General features: G+C 35.9%; 1 protein-coding gene across 2 annotated transcripts in view; it reads left to right on the top strand.

Annotated features, from left to right (window-relative positions):
• The window catches only part of LOC124359680, a 77847-nt gene that overhangs the window by 36699 nt on the left and 21488 nt on the right, over window positions 1–19660 (top strand). For both annotated transcript variants that reach the window (XM_046812622.1, XM_046812621.1), the window contains exon 5: window positions 14298–14532. In XM_046812622.1, coding sequence (XP_046668578.1) covers window positions 14298–14532 — 235 coding nt within the window. The remainder of the gene's footprint in view (window positions 1–14297; window positions 14533–19660) is intronic.

Here is a 19660-nt window from a genome sequence, read left to right as displayed (position 1 = left end):
CGCCACACCTGGCCCCTCAGTACCGTTCCTACCTCGCTCCACTCGATTGTGCCCGTGTTGTGTGTGTAGTGTACTGTATTGTTTGCTTCTGTTCTTCAATCTTGCTTCAGATAGTGTGCTTCATTTGTGTTGTGCGTTTGTTTTTATCTACTACGCAATGGCAACATAACGTAAAAATGTTGTAGTGACAATGGAAAAGAGACTAGAGGCATTAGGTAGGATTGATAAAGGCGAATCTTTAAAAACAATTGCAGCATCTTATGGTGTCGGTACATCTACAGTATCGGATTGGAAAAAAAATAGGACAAAAATCGAAGAATTTTGTTTCAAGATGATAACAAAAGACAGTTTGGGCAATCGGTGCAAAGCTAAGTAAGCTAAAACCGAGACTCTTGACGACGCTTTGTATGTTTGGTTTTGTGCGGAAAGGGAACGTGGTTTGCCAGTGTCTGGGCCTATCATTCAAGAAAAGGCAATCAAGCTGAATAAACAGTTGCCTGATTGTGAACCAAATTTTACTGCGAGTCAAGGATGGTTGGATAGGTGGAAAAAACGTCATTGTATTCGCCAACTATCTATCACAGGAGAAAGTCTATCTGGGGACAACAGCACTGCTGATGACTATAAAAACAAGTTTTTGGAATTTGTTAAAGAAGAAAATGTAACAGCAGATCAAATATATAACGCTGATGAGACGGGTCTGTTTTACAGAATGTTGCCAAGCAAAACTTTGGCCTCAAAAACAGAGAAAGTCGCAAAGGGATACAATAAAAGCAAAGACCAATTGCCAATAATGGCCTGCAGCAATGCTTTGGGGAAGCATAAATTTCCTCTACTCTTAATAGGAAAAGCGAAAAATCCGCGAGCACTGAAAAACGTAAATCGGGATTCTCTACCAGTTGTCTACAAGTCTCAAAGAAGTGCATGGATGGACAGCAACACTTTTAAAAACTGGTTTTTTGATTGTTTTGTGCCAGGTGTGACGAAATATTTAAAAGATTGTGGGTTGCCAATTAAAGCTGTCCTACTAGTTGATAATGCTCCTTCACATCCATCTGCAGATGTGCTAGTCAGTGGCAGTGCTTAATTTCTAAAATTTTAGGTGTGGGAACTCTTAAAGCGGGAAGCTCAGACCGGTGGGTATGGAATACACCCCAGGAAGGAGGGGGGCCCTCACCCAGGAAAACTTTTGAAAATTATAACTGTAAACCTTTGTTTTTAGGCCACCCAGACATAATAATACATTCATTTTTATAAAATACCAAGTGATATTTTAATGCTGTTTATTTTCTTTAAGGTGCTTGATTAGGATGTAAAAAAATAAAAACATGAATTTAAATTATTGAGTTTACTCTCTACTCTACTCTACTCCATTAACACCTTGTTGCCTACTTTAAATTTCCCAGAAATATTTGGTTTGATTTCATTGACCATTTTGTTTGAATCAATGAAGCTCGCCAATATTAATTTTTTAATGAATGGTAAAATAAAAACAAATTGAGCATAATTCACAGTTTTATTTATACACATTACAGTAGTAATAATAATACATATTAATATGTAAATGGATGTTTGTTAATATAACAGCTTTTTTACAAGTTTGCATATTTTACAAAAAAATTGCATACCTTATGGGTACAAAACAATATTAATACATTCAAAATAAACCAACTTCTTGGAAAGGAAAAGGAAGCGTTTAATTACACACAAAATAAATGACACACAGAGTGGAGTAACACGGTTTCATTTTTTTAAATTTAGTGTAGTTTTAAAAAGTTAAGGTTGATTATTTTATTTGCTTATTAGTTATTATAACAAATATGTACGGATTTGTAGTATAATATTGTAAGGCAATGCCAAGACTGTTGGTAAACTTAGTTTTAGTTGTTTGTTAATATTTTAAAGTGAAAACTACAAAAGAAACAAAACAACAATACACAAAACTAACTGTAAGTACAAAAAAGAACTCAGAAACTTGAGTTCAGAACACAACTATAAGTTAGGCATAGGCTAGTTATTTTAATGAAAACTTAATGTTCTGAAATTCTAAAAGATATTTAAAAAACAGATATAGGAAAAAAGTTCCCACAATGCAATGCTGTCTTCATGGTAAGTTTTCTGCCCTCGTTGTTTTGACTTGGTGTCAAGTGCAGAATGGTGTCCCTTCGCCAGCCAGGTTTTGACGTGTCGCTTGGGATTGTATCTAGCCACAGGAGGTCCTAGGAGCCTGATCCGCAATAAATCGCAAACAGTGCTAATGTAGAGTGAAGATCTAAGAGGAGACATAATTAGATTCATTGCAGAAAACCCACGTTCACATTCAGCACTAGACACTGCAATACTATTTATGATGGAAATCAGTTTCTTAAACGACGGCGGTTGCTCTAGAATAGTAGGTTTCTCTCCACTTAACATAGGCTTCAGTCCCTGCTTGAAGTGTCTGAAGTCTCTAATTATATCCTGAGAGCTGCTAATCTTAAATCTATCGCAGATTCGCTGGATCTCACATTCTCCGTAGGTGATGGATAAGTCTTTTGGCCAATACATGGGGTGGATCACTTTGATGTCATTCATGATTTTGGTGTAGTGTTCAGCCGCATTTGAAGATGATGATAGCAACCTTGAAGTCAAGTTGTTAGCGAGGCTCCGATAGAACTGTTTTTCTGGAATACTGGGTATCTTGGATCTTACACAAAGTTTAACATCTTGAAACATCAAATCGTCAATAGCAATTTTAGCTTCCACTGAACGTCTACCCATGTTTTCAACTCGGTTTTCAAACACTTTGATTAACAGTGTTACATCACTGTGGGCTTGGATAAGGTTGAGGCTTGATTTTTGAAGCTGTAAGGACAAATCCGATAACTCTTCTAGAGCATCGAACATCAATGCCAGGTTGTGTACAAAAGTTGTAGAAGATAATGTACTACAAAGCCCTTTGTAAGTTGAACGTTGCTTCGAGTCCCTTTGTTTGTCTTCAGATGCTTCAATGAAATGATTGTACAAAGCTTTAAAATCTGTCCAAACTGCTTTCACCGCCATTAAGCTGGAGGCTACCCAACGAGTATCTAAAACACGGCCGATTTTCAACATTTGCTCCTCTAGTCCTTTAGCAACTTCTGCCAACTCCCTGCTGTTTTTCGGTGAACAACTAAACATGTTTCTAATTTTATCCATGAATATCTTAAAATGATTGATTCCAGCTACTTCTTCTATGGAATCGTGCACGGCAAGCTCTAAACGATGGTTCAAACCATGCCAAATGAACAAGTTGGGGAACGTTTCAGTAAGCTGTATAGCAAGGCCAGATTTCTTGCCTAGTAGCACTGAAGCACCATCACAAGTTAGAGCAATCATATGGTCTTTCATGAATTCAAAGCTTAGACCTAATGCTTGTAACTGATTTAAAAGTTCTTGTAATATACCAGCTGGTGTTGTGCTATTTAGCTCAAAAAGTGTTAAGAACACTGTCATAGGGTTTTGCATTCCCTTTAGAACAGTTCTGATATAAACCACCAAAGCATTTTTGTTTGAAACTGAAGTGGCTTCATCCAAAAGCAGGGAAAATTTAGAGTCTGACTTGATTAGGCCATTTATCAAGTCTGATTTCATTTCATCAGAAATATGATAAATTATATTAGAGCAAGCAACATTTGAATGTAGGATTCGCCCCATATCTAAGCCATTCATTATTTGAAGATCAATTTCAGTTTCAAACTCAAAAAATGGCCTATTTAGTTTAGCTTGCTTATAAGCCGTGCGGAAAATGCGCTCAGTTACAATCTGCTGCTCTTTATGCATAGAAGCAACAGCTTTTTTCATTGTATCTTTCTTAGCTTCAATGAGTATTTTTTCAGCTAAAGAATGAGCTCGAGACCCACGGTGTAAAAATATCTTTTTCCTAAGAGAGGATTGCTGGTCTTTTTTATTGTTTCCATAAGCGGTAACAGTTCCTAAAACCCACTCTTCGCTAATCTTTAGGCCCTTCGTTTTCTCTGCACCTAGAGTACTCACACTACGGCAAACGTTGCAACCTAGTTCTCTGTTCACAATTAACCATGGATTTTTAGCTTTAAATTCAACAATTTGTTCTTCAGACCAACAAACTGGCTGTTCACCCCTATTAACAAAATCATTATTTTCATTACTAACCTTAGCTTCGTCTGCATCAGATCCCAAACCCACCAACCTGGATACTATTTTGACCGACGAGGAAGTCGAAGGGGAATGGTAATTGCAATTATCCTCATTGATCCCGATTGCGTCTTCTTTTTAATCTTGATCAACAATTGAAGTTGTAGTCAATGCTTCCGAACTGCAGTTCTCATTATTCGCATAACCTTTTTGTTTCTTAGGGTTAGGTTTAAAGAAATCAACAATTTTTCTGGTAGTCATAGTCAATTAGGAAACTATTTAGCTGCACCAGCACTAATAAGCATAAACACGAACACAATCAACGACCTGCACCTCAAAAACGAACTTAAGCGTGATGGGATGCGATGCAACTTGTAACTTAAACGCGAAACACACCAAGGTCAAGTCAACTAGTCAACACACTTGTGATCACTGGTGCGGTGGCGCGGTGAAGGAATGGAGGGGGAAAGGAAGGGGGTGGGGTGGGTATTGCTTTGTTATTGAGAGGCGCAGCCGCGCATGCGCGAACTAGGATGACTCGTCCGTCACCTTCCTCCTGCCTGATTCCGTGCAAGACTCATCACAGCACAGCTCACAACTGCTTGTACGGGCGCTGCTTACTATTTGCTTACGAGTCACTCGCAAACAAAGCATAGCATAATATTGATCCTACCTACAATTTTTTTTAACTAAAACTTGTACTCGTAGTTTTAAAAGCGTTCCCTTGCGTTCCGGCACTCTTGGGAGGTAAGGGAACGCCGTTCCCTTGCGTTCCCACTGAAATTAACCACTGGTCAGTGGGGACATAACCGTCAAGTTTTTGCCCCCTAATGTAACAGCGCTATTACAGCCCATGGACCAGGGGGTTCTCGAGAAAATCAAGAAGGTTTACATAAGACAGATGCTAAGCACAATCATTGACAATGAAGGAGAACACAGTGTAGTTGAGATTCTCAAAACCTTTAATGTGAAAACTGTAATGTACATGATTGCAGAATCTTGGAAACAAGTGACTAGAATCAGCTTAATTAAATCTTGGAAAAAACTGTGGAAGGGTGTATGCAACTTGCCTGAAAATATAATTCAACCAGTGGGGAACTGTATTATGGAAAATTACTCTCCAGACGATGTCCAGCCCCAAGAACTTTTGGATATGTTCCAAAATATTGATGGCTGCTCTGAAGTCGATGAAAATGACATTACTCTGTGGTTAGGGGCAGACAATAACGGAGGCTATGAGCCACTTACTGACGAGGAAGTGATTGCATCGTTTTTATCTGATGCTAATGAATCAGACGCTGAGGAGGCAGACGGGAACATTGAAGATGCAGTGACCAAACTAAACGAACTAATGGTTTATTTCGAGCGGCAGGCAGAAACATCGCCGGCTGAATTGCTAATGTTGAAGAGGCTGCGGGATCGCTTCAGCACTCAAGCGGCAGACGACATTGGCACAACCAAAGCTGACTGAGTTTTTTTACCAGGAAATGAACAGTTATAAATGTACTGTAAGGATTAATAATAATTAAATGTACATATGTTTGATGTTTTTACAATTATAATTGAGTTTATCTGTAAGTATATCGTATTTTATTAATTTTTACCTAATTCTCCGGCTAACCCGGATCGGCCACGGTCCCGATTAATCCGACTTATCGAGGTTCCACTGTACATGCGGTATTCTCGTTTCTCGGGATTGGGTAAAATTTTGTCATTCAATTTACACTAAAAATAAACACCAACAGTTCTGATCTTGTTTCAAAGCATACCTGAATATTTTCTGAAAAGCCATTCATGCTGCAAAAGCATATGATATTTTTTTTAAAACCTTTCATATATCCAATAAATCGTTTTGGGTTTCAAACCCCATTTAAATCCAAAGAGTCTCTTGCAGGCCCCAGGGGCCATTGTCGCTTTAGATATTGTGGGCTCCAAGTCAGCTTTTCATCCAAGAATATACCCAAGTATTTGACTTCTTTTGATTGTTTTATCCTGATTCCTTCCAGGACAGGTGGTACAAGCTGGAACTTTCTTTTCCTAGTAAAGGTTATCATATTTGCTTTTAATGGGTTAATCCAAAGACCTTTCCCGTGACACCAGTTGCTTATGAAATTTAATTCTTCTTGAATTAGGTGTTCCAACATGCCTTTGTTTTTCACTTTGATCATAAGCACTAGATCGTCAGCATAGCATAATAGACTTATTTCCCTCATCTCTGCTTTAGTTAGAAGGTCATCAACCACGATTGCCCAAAGGAGGGGAGACAGAACCCCTCTCTGGGGGCAGCTCTTTTTGGGCCGTGATGGTGAACGATTCGTCCCCAATCTTTGCTTTAACTTGTCTGCTTTGTAGGAGGGCTACTATTCAATTGACAGCATCCGAGGGAACTCCAAACCGTTCCATAGCTGCCTCCCTGGATTGATACGCTACTCGGTCGAAAGCTCCTTTAATAAGATGTCCAACCCTTCTTGAAAAACTCCATCTCCCCAGGAGATTTAAATGGCTTAAAGGATCTTATTGCTCATTTAATTCTTTCAGATGTGAATATTCTTTTTTATGCTGTCTGCACTTGGCTAATTCTCAACCAGATCTTTCCTTGACTAGAGAATAAGAATGCTCATTTTGAGTCAAGTAACCGCCCATAAAGTGCGTCTCCAACAGCATCTCTAAAGTCTCCATCCTGTTCACCGTAAGGCCAATATTGGCCTTTGCTAAGGACCCCATTGGGTTGGAGAGTTTTTTGAAGCCTAATTTCTTTTTTTATATTCATTTAGGGCATAAAGACAAGGGTTTATTAATAATTTCCGAGTTTTGTTTCTAATCTCTAAGTCCTCCCTCAGGCAAAAAAAATTAAAAAAACCTCAGAGTTCACCAAGGCACATGTTTCTTTAGCATGTTTTGTCTGAGAGGACAGTTTTTCTCATAGGTCCAAAAGTGAGGCATCCTGAGAAACGTGCCACCTTACTATGTTTATATTTTTGAGTTTTTTGGATAAGGTTTATATCTATAACTTCTTGTCTAGTTCTTGTAAAAGTTGAACTAGACTCTCTATTTTCTAGAACTAAGTCATTACAGAACATAAACTGCAGGAGTTCGTCACCTCTTGGGTTTATGTAAGTGCTTCCCCAGAAGGCGTAATGAGCATTGCAGTCACGACTGAGAATGAGGACTATACCTCTCTCTCCGCAGTGCTGCAGTAGCCTTTTTACTTCCACTGGTGGGCACTTTGTTGAAGGATTGAGGAAGTAGGCTGAGGCTATGATTACCTCTTTTTCCCCTTGTGAGATTAGAACACATGCTCTTAGATTTTCAATTTCAATTTCAACGATCATATATGAGATTACCAACCTGAGTCTTCAATCCTCTGATGTGACCTCTGCTGATCCAAGGTTCCTGGATTAGGGCGATATCCAGGCCTGTTGTGATAAATCTCCTACTCAAGATGTTGGTTGTGCTCTTGGCATGGTGAAGGTGTATCTGTATGAGGTGCATACTTATGACTTTTTACTACCTTCCCCTGGTGGTCCATCCTCTTGGAGTGTTTGGAGACAGTGCACCCTTTTCTTCCTTTTGCCAAAACAGATGGTCCTTTCAGAGAGGGTCCCTTCTTCAGGAAGAGGGACCAAGTAGGTTTTCTTTTTGAACTGCTGCACTGGTGTCAGGAGTAGACCTCTCAGGTAAGGTATGTACAAATTGCTCTGATACCTTTTCGGTCTCTTCCACTCCCATCTCCTTATCGGTGTTCTTTTCTTTGGTGGCGGTCCCAGATTTTTCAGAAATCTCACCCACCTTTTTTGGTTCCTCAGTGTTTTTCTGGTGTTTCTTCTTCAGTCTTAACTGAATTTTCCCAAACTTGTAGCTGATCCATGGACCCTCTTTTTCAAGCTTGCTTGCTGTAGCACAGTTGCTTACCAGGGTAAGCAGCACTGACTTTCCCTCGTCGCTTTTATGCAGGACTTTCCATTCACGAACTGATAGCTCTTTATTTTGTGCTTTCAAGAACTTTATTATCTTATTGGTGAATTCATTTATGCTATTTAAATAGGCAGTCATGATTCTTGCAAAAGGAATTTCTCCATCTGGTACAATTCTTAGACTGATCCCTTCCCAAGGCTTAAGGGAATCTTGCTTTCCTTTCAGCCATTCTGCTGTGTTATTATTTTCACAAGTGAAAATCAGGACTCCTTGTCTCCTGTTGATCCCGTAGAAGCTTGGAAGAGTTAGGACCCTCCTGTTCCTCCACGATTGTTTCCAGGATGAAGTTATAAATATCTTCCATCTGTTCAGATGAGAGTAGGGTTTCGGGAAAATCAGAGTGTAATATTCCCACCCTTATTCCCTCTGCAGCTTGTTTATAAAAAGGTTTTTGGGGAAGTGCAGGTTGCTCCTTTTATGACCCCTGTCTCACTTCATTCCTTGTTTTCTTTCTCTGATGAGCTTCTGGAGAGGAGCCATTATAAGTCTTTGCGGTTTTCCCTCTCTTTGGCTTTTTAGGTAAATGGTTTGATTTTCTACGATTGGTTTTAAGACCAAATCCCTGGCTTTTTCTTGAGAGTACCCTCTTTCGAAACCATGTTATTTGTTTCCTGGCGGCTCCACCCAATTTAGGCAATTCTTTCTTTCCCTTTCGGCTTTGGCTCCCTATACCTTTTAGTGGTCATCCTCCAGTATGGCATCTTCTCTAGATGTGTCAACTCTGGCTGAGTCGGGGGTTTCAGGACTTCTGCTTGGAAGTCCGCCTGTCTTTTTTTAATTGTTCAGGACAGCTAGGATCAGCACCCATTTCTAGTCCCTCTATTTTTTGTGGATTTTCATTCACTTTTTGAGTGCTGCTAGAGCTCTCTGGTTTAGTTTGATTTATTTTGTTTTCATTAGTACTCATTGTGTTCCCACGAGTAGCGGAGATCTAATGGTCACCTCCAAGCATCGTCCCGCTTTACTTGGGGGAGGCTATCTTTAAACTGGAGGTCACCAGTTATCCACAGTTTGCATATTAATGATAAGCACTCCCTTGCCCAAGCAGTCCTCAGTATACGATGTTCCATCTTGGCTTGGAAGATAGAGAAGTTAGGTTTGGTTATAGAGAGGTATAGTAGAAGTTAGACTTTGGGAAGTTTTCCCGATAATTGAGGATGGAATGAAAAAATAAGTGAGGGTGCTAAAAGATAGCTAAAAAGAAGCCCGCCAGTTCAGCTCAGCTTGATCGGATTTTCCTAAAAGACTAGATTTGGATCTGACAGTTCCCAGGTGGGCGTGTACGAAAATAACAGCACTTAAGAATAGAGAAGATGGCTGTGCGTGTGCTTCATGGACGCTCTGGTTTGGCATATGTGTTGGGGTATAAAGACTCTGCCAAATCGCACCCAATCAATTCTTGGGCCTGTACTATTCTTAATTTATGTCAACAGTTTGAGTTAATTTATTCACATGGAAAGGTTATCCAATATGCGAATGACATGACTCTTTGTTTTAAAGCAAATTATATTAAAAATTTAGAGGTAAATCTTTAATAGAACTGAACTCATGCATATATCAATATTTCTCAGAAGTTAACTTTTTGCCTTACGTAATTAGCAAAATCTTGTTTCTTTGAAGTCTTAAAGATAGCCTATTATATGGGCTAGTTTATCCTCACTTACTGTGGAATAAAACTATGGGGAAGCTGTTTAAAGCTTAGATTTGAAAGAGTTTTTAAACTCTAGAAAAAAGCTGTTAGAATTATAATGAAATTGAGATTCAGAAAGTCGTATAAAGATGCTTTTAGAGAGATTGAATTTCTGACTTTGCCATGTTCTAATATCCTGGAAGTGATCCTTTATTTGCCAATATCAAGTTAAAATTATAAGAGGTAGGAATTTTCACCCATATAATACTAGAGGCAGGGACAATTTTTGCATTCAATAGCACAGGACAAAAGCATAAGCAGGTGTGAGCATGATCAACAAGCTTCCTGACACAATGACACAAATTAAAAGTTCTAACCAGTTTAAAACTTGGTTCAAACACCTATTGGTGTCTTAAGATTTCCTATTCTATTGATTTCTTGTGTCACTGGGGGAAAATTCTTAAATTAATTGTAAAACAGAATGGGACTGGAACTTATGTTTAACAAATATAGTTTTGTGTGAATGAACAGAGTTGTCAGTATTTATAAGTTTGATTGAATGGACTGGTAAGCTTTAATTTGTAATTTGTTTTTATTGGTGTAAAAATATTAATTATTACAATGCAATTGTATTATTGTTTTATGCAATAAAGACATCATTGTAATATATTATTTGTTGTTATGAGATACTGCAAGTTATCTTGCTAACTCGCTTAGCGCATTACAGGGAAATTATGAGAGAGTTTGAAACAAACTGATAGCATTACTTTATACAGGGTGTCCCACGAGTAACCTGACAAACTTCTCAGGTGGTTTCCTCTCAGCAAAATAATGAAAAAAATAATACAAACATATGTCCGTAAATGCTTTGTTAGCGAGCTACGGCTAGCAAAAGATTTCGCCCGATTTTATAGGAAAGAACTGAAATAAAGTGAAACTGATGTTTTAATGACATACAGATAGTTGTTAAGTTTATTGGATTTTATGTAAAATAAACTGAAAAATTTAATAAATTCCATCCTAGATCTGTAAGACCACCCATTTCTGAGATAATAGATAAAATATGCAAAATTCAGTCTCAAAAACATACTTTGTTTAGATTTTAAGTACATTAACTTCATTAAATGGGTATACGTAACGTTTTAACTAAAACGTTTAGAGAATTTAATTCCGAAGAGAATAATGTAAAATGGGCTAATAATAAATGAACATAAAGTTTAGAAAATTAATGCTTTATTAAATCAATCCATCGGAAAAATAAGACAGAAAATGCAGTATCTGTTTATTAAATGATTGTTCTTCACAAAAACAAAACATTTTAATTGCTGATCTTAGCTAATATTTTATTCCAATTTCCATACATTATAAATGGTGAACAATATGATTTCATTGATAATTAATACACAATCTGGTGCGTCTAACGATCCCATGTTTAGCTTTACTGATAGCATCATAGTCATTCTTAAGTAGTTCACAAGCGTTTAAAATTCGGTTTAATCATTCTTTGAAATTTACTGGTTCTGTGTATACAAGTTGCTTTAAATGACCCCAAAAGTAATAATCCAAGTTATATATCAGGGGACCTGAGGCCAATTATTTGGATGTCTTTTCAAGTGGTACATTTTCAAGTAGAACTTGCTGTTGATTCTCTAAAAAGTCTTTGTACACAAGACCAGTAAGGTGGTTTTCAAAAACAAGGGGCCAATTAACTGGTCCCCAATTATATCACACCATACATTTATTGAAAATCAAATTTTAAAGTTCGACTCAACAACCACTTTTTGATTTTTAGTTGACCACCGGTGACTATTTTTCAAATTTAGTATCTTGTAAACATAGATTTGTCCGTAGATAAAAAACACATTATTTCGATTTTCTAACACTCGTTGACAAAATTGTAATCTTAATGCACTATCACCTGAATGAAGATTTTGAACTCTTTGTAAATGATATGGATAAAACTTGTTTTCTTTCAATGTTCTCCTGATTTTACTACGAGATATGTTTAATATATTTGAAAGTTGGCGAGTGCTGAGGACTGCGTTGTATCATGTCAATGATATTATCTTGTTCACGTATAGGCTGTATAAAAGGATTTTCTCTCGAACAATTGACGGTTGGAAAAGATCCATTTGTTCATAAGTTATTTAAAACCAATGCAAATGTTACGTTAGTAGGTGTTCTTCTACTCGGAAATCGTCTTTCAATTTCACGTTTAGCTGCACGACTATTTTTATTGGCAAAATCATATACAAAAACAATATCTGCCTACTCTTAATTTGAAAATGTAAATGGTAACTTGTTATTAAAAAAACACGAATAAAGTACAAATAAAAACAATATTACTCATACACTGCACAAACCAAAGATGATAGACAGAATAGCTTGTATTCAGGTATTGTTGCAACAGTGTTGCCAACTCTTGATTTTCAATAAACTAATAAAAAAATTTAATTGATGCTGTATTTTTAAAATCTCGTTTCTTAACCTACAATGTTTTATACTGTAAATGTTTTGTAACTTTTTATACTGTAAATGTTTTGTAACTTTTTTCTTAACTGAAAAACATCTTTAAATATTTTGTTTTTTAAAAGAACGTTCATTTAATAAAGAGATATTGCATTTTCTGTCTTATTTTTGGTATGTGTTGATTTTTAAACTTTGTGTTTGTTTATTATTAGTCTATTTTACATTATTCTCTTCGGAATTAAATTCTCTAAAAGTGTTGGTTAAAAAGTTTTCGTATTTATTACCCTAATTTTGCATATTTTGTCTGATATCTCAGAAATGGGTGGTCTTACAGGTCTGGGATGGAATTAATTCAATTTTTCAGTTCACTTTACATAAATCCAATAAAATAAACAACTGTCTTTATGCCATAAAAACATCAGTTTCGCTTTAATTTTCAGTCCTGTCCTAAAAAATCGGTGGAAATCTTTCACTAGCCATAACTCCTTAACAAATAATTTCTGGTCACATGTTTATATGAACTTTTTTCATTATCTTGATGAGAGGAAACCACCTGAGAAGTTTGTCGGGTTACTGTGGGACACCCTGTATATAGTAATGCTTTCAGTTTGACGTTTGTAAAATTTCTCCTTTTAATTTGTTGGACAATTCAAATTAATTAGATTAATCAATTCAATTAAATCTTCTTGTATCTAGTTTCAATATTTAATAACTAATATCTGTAGAAAGTTAAGAATCATATTAAAGTGACTTAGATCATATATACTTGTAGGAGCTCTTTTATTATATGTGATTTATTACAAATTTTATCTGGAAAGTTAAGTCAGTGTTACAAAAATTTTACCTAACATTTTATTACAAAATTTTTCAAAATAGGTCCTCTTGAGTCAATCCATTGGCCCAGCAAACTTTCCATGAGTTGAAAGTATCCCAAAGTGTGTCCACTCATGTCACATTGTTGTCCTTAGTGCTTGTTGACAACTATAGACACAGGCCTCACAGACTTCTTTAAAGCATTCCCAAAAGACCTAGTGCCAACTAAACACAGCCAATCAAACAGGGCATGTCTTTGTTGCCTTGATCACTGACAAAATGTGTGCCATAGTCATAATAAGCCTAAGCAAAACCATGAATAAAACAATTTAACATTTGATCCCCATTGTTTGTTCCATCGAGCAATGTATGGGGGTCACAAAAAACCTGCCACGGATACCCCTCACCTTACTCTCTGGTTAGCAGGAAGAGACAGCAACCTAGCATTCGTTAACTGACTTCTCCTTTCACTGCTTCCAACTAAACTAAGTATGACACGCCTCACTGTAATCTCTGTTTAGCAGGAAGAGACAGCAACTCAGCATTCGTTAACTGACTTCTCCTTTCACTGTTCCCAACTAAACTGAGTATGACGCCTTACCTTACTCTCTGGTTAGCAGGATGAGGCGGCAACCCAGCATTCGTTAACTGACTTCTTCTTTTTACCGTTCCCAACTAAACTGGGTATGACATGACTCACCATAATCTGTTTAGCAGGAAGAGACAGCAACTCAGCATTCGTTAACTGACTTCTCCTTTCACTGTTCACAACTAAACTGAGTATGACACGCCTTACCTTACTCTCTGGTTAGCAGGATGAGACAGCAACCCAGCATTCGTTAACTGACTTCTTCTTTTTACTGTTCCCAACTAAACTGGGTATGACATGACTCACCGTAATCTCTGTTTAGCAGGAAGAGACAGCAACTCAGCATTCGTTAACTGACTTCTCCTTTCACTGTTCCCAACTAAACTGAGTATGGCACGCCTTACCTTACTCTCTGGTTAGCAGGATTAGACAGCAACCCAGCATTCGTTAACTGACTTCTCCTTTCACTGTTCCCAACTAATTCAAGTACATTTTGATGTAGTCACATAAAAAAATCATTGAAATTACTTTCCAGGCAAACGATGCATATCTAATCTAGTATGGACAGTTACAAAGGCTCCAATAATCCTTTATCCTCTCCAGCATATTTTTTCTGCCAATTAATAACCTATTTCCTTCAAGTCCTTATTATTTTTCAATTTTTAAGTTATTTTTAAACGTTTTCAGGGCAAGAGCGGAAAGATGTTCCTTATTCTATGGATATACCTAGAGAGGAGCTTATTTTGCTTGAGGATGTAGTTTCGAAATCAAGAAACCAGAAGTATGTGGTGTATTTAGCTCAAGTCTACAGAGAATGTGGTGCTCAAGGTTTTAAGCAGTACAGAAACAAGGCAGGGTTTTATAATAGTCCGTTATACGATGCAATTGAAGATATGTATGACAGATCATTAAAACTTTACAAGTGAGTATTATTTTTTTATTAATGTATCAATTAAAATATAAAATCGAATAACATTGTAAAATAGTGTTATTAATTTTTGTCTCTATAAATAAAGGCATTTTTCATTTTATTTCTCTTTGGTGAATTTTGTATAGTCATCTACAACTATTTCTTATAAAATAATTAAGTCTACTGATGTTCATTGATGGATCTCTTTGATCTAAAGTAGCATTCATTTTCATTTTTATAGATTAATTTTTACGAAAATAAAAATATTGGCTTGGGCATGTAAAGAGCGTGTATGTTTTTCCAAAATTTCGTCTTAAAAAGTTAAGTTGAGAGGATAATTAGAATTAACCCTTTGAGTGCCACGCGAAGTGGTGGAGGTCATGCAGCCAGTGCCAATCATTTGTGACAGGTCATTCCCCTGAGTGCCAAGCACTATTTTTATGTTACTGCAGTATTTTTAAAAATTAACACCTTCCTTAAAGATTAACATAATGGGACACTTTTTGCTTTATTATTTAGAGCAAGATACAGGCTACAAATTGATATAAATATATTTTGACCAAAAATTACAAAAAAAAATATTTATATATGTGTAAACAAAAATACAAAAACAAAAAAACACATTTTTTTGTTTAAGATACAAAAAGTATTCATTTATTTTTGTTTTATGAGTTTTATGTGCCAATTTTATGTTCCTCATGTTAGTTGGAATACATGTACCAAGTTTCATAAAAATACGTTTATATATAACTGAGTTTTGAATTTTTTTTATATATTGCTGCAAAATGCTGAAAACCTGCCCCAACATGCACGCTTACTCTTGTGCATGTAAAATATATTTTACTAGTTTTAAGAAATTAAATCAAGGTAGATTATACAACGGTTATTTATTTATTATGAACAGACTTAAATGAATTACTTTGGGCTTATTTCATTAGGCCTATTATACTAAATCCTTCAGATGAAATAACTGAGTGTTTTTATCATAAGAATGAATTAATGTATTTTAATGTATTTTCACGGTCAGATTCCGTTATATGCCCCCAACGCTTAAACTTATTTTCAATGAACTTAGAACGTTATAAAACGATGTAGTTGAGTAACAGAACTAACATTCCATAAATCAACAAGCATTTCCAGTTATTGCGATCGGTATTGTTGTCGCTGCTATCTTATCTTTCTCGAGAATCCAAATTACGGCAGGCCGCGCGGCACCAATTGCTAGTAACCAATTGTAATTCATTATAATCATCCGTAAATGAAAAATTAGCGTTGGGGACATAATGTTAGTTCTGTTACTCAACTACATCGTTTTATAACATTCTAAGTTCATTGAATAAAGATTAAGCGTTGGGGGTATATAACGGAATCTGACCTATTTTCGCTTAAGGGCGATCTGTTCCTTTCACTCATTTCGGCAAACTATACCTTATTCAATAATGAAATTGAACTGAAGTAATAAAAGTAGGAAACTATTAAAACATTAACCAAAATGTCAACACAGCCACACTAGACAGCTAGCAAAAACAACTGAACATAAACAAAACGACTGCAGCGTGACAACAGGCGGTTCGCGCCACAGCCTTTTAGATATCAGCTACATAAAAATATTGTATACTACATATACAAACTATCACTACATGAATTATGTCGTACATTTCTTGGGCTTTAATTTGATACGTTTTACGATGTCATACGTCAATATTTAGCAACAGGATGACCACTATTGGAAAGGCCGATCTAGTCGGCCCTTGGCAATTTTCGTCAATACCGTAATCGGCCCTTGGCACTATGCAGAAACGTTGCTAGGCCGATTAAATTGGCCCTTGGCACTCAAAGGGTTAAATACTTCTATTAACAAGTAGGTTTTTAAAGTAAGCAAAGTAAGTGAACTGCTACCATTGCAGCACTGCGGTTAGTGGCCCATGCTTCTGCACTGTCTGTTTTGCACTGTTGTCTGTTGGCAAGCCATAGACGTCATTATGGAAAAACCAGATTGTATAGATTGGCTACAAATTATTTAATACTACACGTTCCTATTTTTACTACAAAACAAATGAAATTGATACATTTATGTCTATAAACAAATGTACAAACTTTATTTATAAACAAAAGTGTCAGAAACCTGCCAATTCTAAAGACCACCTTACAATTTCATTTTTATTATTATTGAATATTGAGAAATTGTTTAGGATAAAAACCAAGCCAATCAATTTACGAGACCTAAAGTTTTTTTCCAAAATGTAAGGCAACATTCCTGCTTGATTTTGAGAATTAGCTAATTTTGTGTGTGTGTGTGTGTGTGTGTGTGTGTGTGTGTGTGTGTGTGTGTGCTGTGCGCGCACATGTGTGTGTGTGTGTGTGTGTGTGTGTTATAATACACAGTTAACTTTTCTCATCTATAGATTTGTGTGGTTTGTAATTTTGTACACCATTATTTAAACTTTAAAAAACGTTTTTAAAGATGATTTAATTGAACAAGACTTTGTTAATTTATCATGACCGGCACCTGCTTGTTAGAATGAACTAACTAACAGACTGTCAAGGGTCATTTTGCAACAATCGTGTGTGCCCTGAAGTGAAAGAGAAAACCGTAATAAGTCAATATTGTTATTAACGATTTCTATAATATTTTTTTGTAAAAGCTTTTGACCTTCAGTTGCAAGATTAAAAATGGATTGCTTACTATGAAGTGGCAAGTTAAAAAATGGTATGCTTGCTATGAAGGCATTTTCAAATATTTACTTTTAATCTGCATTAGTTACACATTAATCTGAATAATCACTGGTTGAGTATTCCGTAGAGCCATCATTTAAATTTATTGTCAACGGTTTCACAAGAGTTAAGTCAATCAGGTTCTCATTTTTCCAATATTTATTAACCTGCAACTGGATTATGATGGTCTGACCTGGTGCAGCACAGCTTTACCGGTAAGTCATACAATATAACTCCATGTATAAGGATTAATTGAGACCGGACCTGATCCGGATAATTCGATTTTTTTTAATGCGGAAAGAAAGTACTCAAAACCCAATATAGAACATTTACTGTATTTATTATTAAAAAAAAACTGTATCAGTTTTTAGATTACGTGATATTGACAAACAATATTAAATAACTGTAAATTACATTATTTTTTTAACATATTTGCCAGAGTCAGCTATCTTGCTGCGTTAAATCAATTCTGCACCATCAAATCTCACACCCGTTTGACGGTGAGCAGTTGCAGATGATCACACTCTGGTTGCCGCTCCACCCATTTAAGCATGGTATCTGTTCATTTTCTCGGTAACAAGCAAGCCTTTGTTTTTAAAACTATTTAGAAATATATAGCAACAGAATAATGTAATTTATAAATAATATTATGATTGAAGTTAGTTTTTTATGTGTCTATATTTTTTCAATACGTAAATTCTGGAAGCTCATTTTATAAGCTACTATTCCTATTACTTTAAAACTACAGAATTATAAATATACTCATTTCCCTTCATCTCTCTGCAAATTCCTACAAAGTAACGTGGTATTCTTAGGCTTCACTCACTTCCACAAAAGATAAATTAATTAAGTAGCGTTCAGATGAAAGTATTTGGTTTATTTGTTGGCTGTACTGAACCGAAAGTTCGTCCACCGCTAGACCTCTGACTCGCAATACTGGGCTGCAGTCTGCCCCATGGTAGTGCTGTGTTGGTATTTATTTGTTATCTTTGTATTTCCGAATTGGATACATGTATTTTCTAAACATCACAGAAAGGAAAGTTATTAGCTATACACAATGCTTTGTTGACATATCGAGACACAGAGATAAAAACTAAGGAGCTTAACGTAAGTTATAGCGATAAATCGTCACCGAATTTCTCGCATATCGCTAGCGACGAAATGCTAGAGCACCGTAGCTTTGTGGCATTTCTTGCAAATACTGCTAGTGACGATAAAACGTCATCGTTGCACTTGGCGTAAGGGTTCAATACAGTACTACAGTTGTCTATTTGGTTTGAAAATAGACTAGATAACTGGAAATCTTCGACCTGTTTATATGTTTTGTAATTGAAGAGTAAATTATTACTGATTATTATTGATTTGAGAGCAAAAAAGCATTTGAAGAATTATGCCAAATAAAAAAATACAAGTTGCTTTATTAGGAAATATTTTTGATATAAAATAGTTTATTTTTGCAAAATAGTGTTACAAAAATTATGTAACATTAGGCCTAGTGTAAAAAATATGTAACAAGCAATAATACTATAGTAACAACTTAACCCCTTAACCGCCACATAAAAATACAGGATTTTGTCGTGTTTTGCTGATTTTTGTTGTTGCTGAAACTTGTTTAGAATTAGTTTTTAAATAGAATTATATTAGTTTAAAGTAACAATTGTAAAAAAAACAAAAAAATTTAACTTAAAAAAAATTATTATTTTTTTGTAAAGCGTGTGTTCGATACATTTATTATTTTTATTTAAGCAACTTTTTGGGTATGAAATCTCTACTATAGTAAAAAAAGAAGCACATTTTACTTTAGAATTATTTATTTTTGCTAAAAATGTAGATTACAAGGATTGTAAATATGGACATTTTACCATGTCTGTCTAATATTTTCTTTTTGTATGGAAGTCTTTGAAACAAGGCGCTGCACAAAGGTTAATGTCACAACTTCCACACTGATATCTTATGTAGGCCAGTCCAAACACAGTGAGGCTAGCAAACGTAATGGCAAATACATCACGAAATGGCGGATAGGACAGCCAGACCACACCCACAAAGGCGGTGCCTAAGCGGCAAAAAACATCCTCTTGCGGAAGTAACGGAAACTACTTGGAAACTGATCTATCCAGAGAACGATATATACTGACGCATAATACGCCAAAAAATAAAATAAAACGGGACAAACGCACTAAACGTAATATTACGTCAGCGGCACTTTTTTGCGCACAGGCCACTGACGTAATATTACGACGGTGGCGGGCAAGGGGTTAAGAGATGACAAACAGTCTTAAGAGCATGTTCTTTAGCTGAAATAACAAAATTCCAACATTTTTATTAAATCACAGTATACAGGCTGGAAATGTATTGCAGAAAGCAGTAATTTTTTGCTGAAGTTGCTGAGTTTTTTGTTCAGTTTTTTGTATGTCTGAAAAAACTG

This window comes from Homalodisca vitripennis, chromosome 4 (assembly GCF_021130785.1).
Source record: "Homalodisca vitripennis isolate AUS2020 chromosome 4, UT_GWSS_2.1, whole genome shotgun sequence".
Classification (NCBI taxonomy): domain Eukaryota; kingdom Metazoa; phylum Arthropoda; class Insecta; order Hemiptera; family Cicadellidae; genus Homalodisca; species Homalodisca vitripennis.
The sequence above is the reverse complement of the archived record's forward strand: the minus strand, read 5'-3'. Positions and strand labels throughout refer to the sequence as shown.